The 2450-nt window shown below is 62.5% G+C and overlaps 1 protein-coding gene across 1 annotated transcript in view; it reads left to right on the forward strand.

Annotated features, from left to right (window-relative positions):
• C1GALT1 (core 1 synthase, glycoprotein-N-acetylgalactosamine 3-beta-galactosyltransferase 1) overlaps positions 1-1594 on the forward strand; it is an 8390-nt gene extending 6796 nt beyond the window's left edge. Inside the window, exons 3-4 of the mRNA XM_044678375.1 lie at positions 208-875; positions 1239-1594. Coding sequence (XP_044534310.1) covers positions 208-875; positions 1239-1445 — 875 coding nt within the window. The 3' untranslated portion in view covers positions 1446-1594. The remainder of the gene's footprint in view (positions 1-207; positions 876-1238) is intronic.
• The last annotated feature ends 856 nt before the right edge of the window (positions 1595-2450 follow it).

Here is a 2450-nt window from a genome sequence, read left to right on the forward strand (position 1 = left end):
CAGCCCCCGAGTGACCGTCCCCTTCAGCCCCGAGTGACCGTCCCCTTCAGCCCCCGAGTGACCGTCCCCTCCAGCCCCCGAGTGACTATCCCCTCCAGCCCCGAGTGACCGTCCCCTTCGGCCCCCGAGTGACCGTCCCCTCCGGCCCCCGAGTGACCGTCCCCTCCGGCCCCCGAGTGACCGTCCCCTGGTCCCGCTTGCCTGCAGACGAGGACACGCGCGTGGCGGACGAGCTGTTCCACAGGGTGCGGGTGCTGTGCTGGGTCATGACGGGGCCGCAGAACCTCGAGAAGAAGGCGCGGCACGTCAAGGCGACGTGGGGCCGGCGCTGTAACCGGGTGCTCTTCATGAGCTCTGAGGAGAACAAGGACTTCCCCACGGTGGGGCTGGACGCCCGCGAGGGCCGCGACCAGCTCTACTGGAAGACCATCCGGGCGTTCCAGTACGTGCACGAGCACCACCGCGACGACGCCGACTGGTTCCTGAAGGCGGACGACGACACGTACGTGGTGCTGGACAACCTGCGCTGGCTGCTGGCGCGCCACGACCCGGCGCGGCCCGTCTACTTCGGGCGCCGCTTCAAGCCCTACGTGCGCCAGGGCTACATGAGCGGCGGCGCCGGCTACGTGCTCAGCCGCGAGGCGCTGGCCCGCTTCGTCGAGGCCTTCCGCACCAGCCGCTGCTCGCACAGCTCCTCCGTGGAGGACCTGGCGCTGGGCAAGTGCATGGAGGCCGTCGGCGTGGAGGCCGGAGACTCGCGCGACCCCGGCGGCAGGGAGACCTTCCACCCCTTCGTGCCGGAGCACCACCTCATCCGGGGCTACCTGCCCAAGACCTTCTGGTACTGGAACTACAACTACTACCCGCCCGTGGAGGTGAGAGGCCGGGGGGCGCGGGAGGGCCCGCAGGGGCTGACCCCCCCCTGACTCCCCAAGCCCAGGACTGAATGCCTCGGGACCGCAGAGCCGCGAATGCCCGTCTCAACTACCCTTCTGCGATGGACGAGAGGGTGGCGGTGGGGCTCAGAGGCAGAATGGGGGGCCCGGGGGGCGCCGGGGTCACCCGCACAGCTTACAGAGATCATTCGGGTACCGCCATGGGGGGGTCCAGGGCCCGGCACGAGGACCCCCGCGGGGGCCCCCAAATCCCATGGGGAGGGGGCCCAGCCCCTCCTTTCATCCTCATTGCTGCAAAGCAGCCCCCAGGCCGTGGGCTGACCGACGTTTTCCTCTGCCCAGGGTCCAGGCTGCTGCTCGGATCTCGCCATCTCCTTCCACTACGTCGACTCCACCACCATGTACCAGCTGGAGTACCTGACGTACCACCTGCGTCCCTACGGCTATGCCTACAGATTCCAGCCCGCCTTGCCAGAGGGGCCGGCCAAGCCAACGGGCAAGGCCCCCCAAAAGGAGGACCCCCAAGAGAAAGTGGGCAGCTCCTCCTGAGCAGGAGGCTGGGAGCCCACCAGGGACGTGCCCTCTGCCAAAGGAAGGCCTGCCCCAGAGCACGCAGCAGCTGTGGACCGCGCCAGACTGCTGGTGCAGGGATGGACGGACGGATGGATGGATGGATGGAAGGATGGATGGAAGGAAGGATGGATGGATGGAAGGAAGGATGGATGGATGGATGGAAGGAAGGAAGGATGGATGGATGGATGGATGGATGGATGGATGGATGGATGGATGGATGGATGGATGGATGGATGGAAGGAAGGAAGGATGGACGGACGGATGGACGGACGGAAGGATGGATGGATGGATGGATGGACGGACGGATGTATGTATGTATGTATGTATAGATAGATGGATGGGCAGATGGATGGATGGACAGATGGATGGATGGGCGGACAGATGATTGGTTGGATGGGTGGATGGAAGGATGGATGGATGGATAGATGAACAGATGGACGGATGATTGGGTGGTTGGATGGAAAAATGGATGGGTGGATGGATGAAAGGATGTATGGAAGGATGATTGGCTGGTTGGATGGATGAACAATTAGACAGATGGATGGATGAATGATCGGGTGGATGGATGGATGAGCAATTAGCAGACAGATGGATAGTTGGACGGATGGATAGTTGGACAGATGGATGGATGGTTGGGTGGATGGATGGATGGATGAATGAATTAGACAGACAGATGGAAAGATGGTTGGACAGACGGATGGATGGATGAACAATTGCAGACAGATGGATAGTTGGACAGATGGATGGACGGTTGGAGATATACAGAGGTACAAGTATGAAGGTTTTATATTCCCCAGAGGCCCAGTTTGTTGACTGCTGGGAACAGCTGAGTAAAGTTTGCTTTTGCCTCAGCCCCCTTCGTCCCCGGATGCCCGTCACAGAGGGAGGCTGGTGCCCAGCCCCTCGGCTCCCGCCTGTTGTGGCTCGGACCTCGTGCGCTCCTGAAAGCCGCAGGTTTGGGTGGGGAGGGGCTGCTTCTGT

Source organism: Gracilinanus agilis, chromosome 5 (assembly GCF_016433145.1).
Source record: "Gracilinanus agilis isolate LMUSP501 chromosome 5, AgileGrace, whole genome shotgun sequence".
Taxonomy (NCBI): domain Eukaryota; kingdom Metazoa; phylum Chordata; class Mammalia; order Didelphimorphia; family Didelphidae; genus Gracilinanus; species Gracilinanus agilis.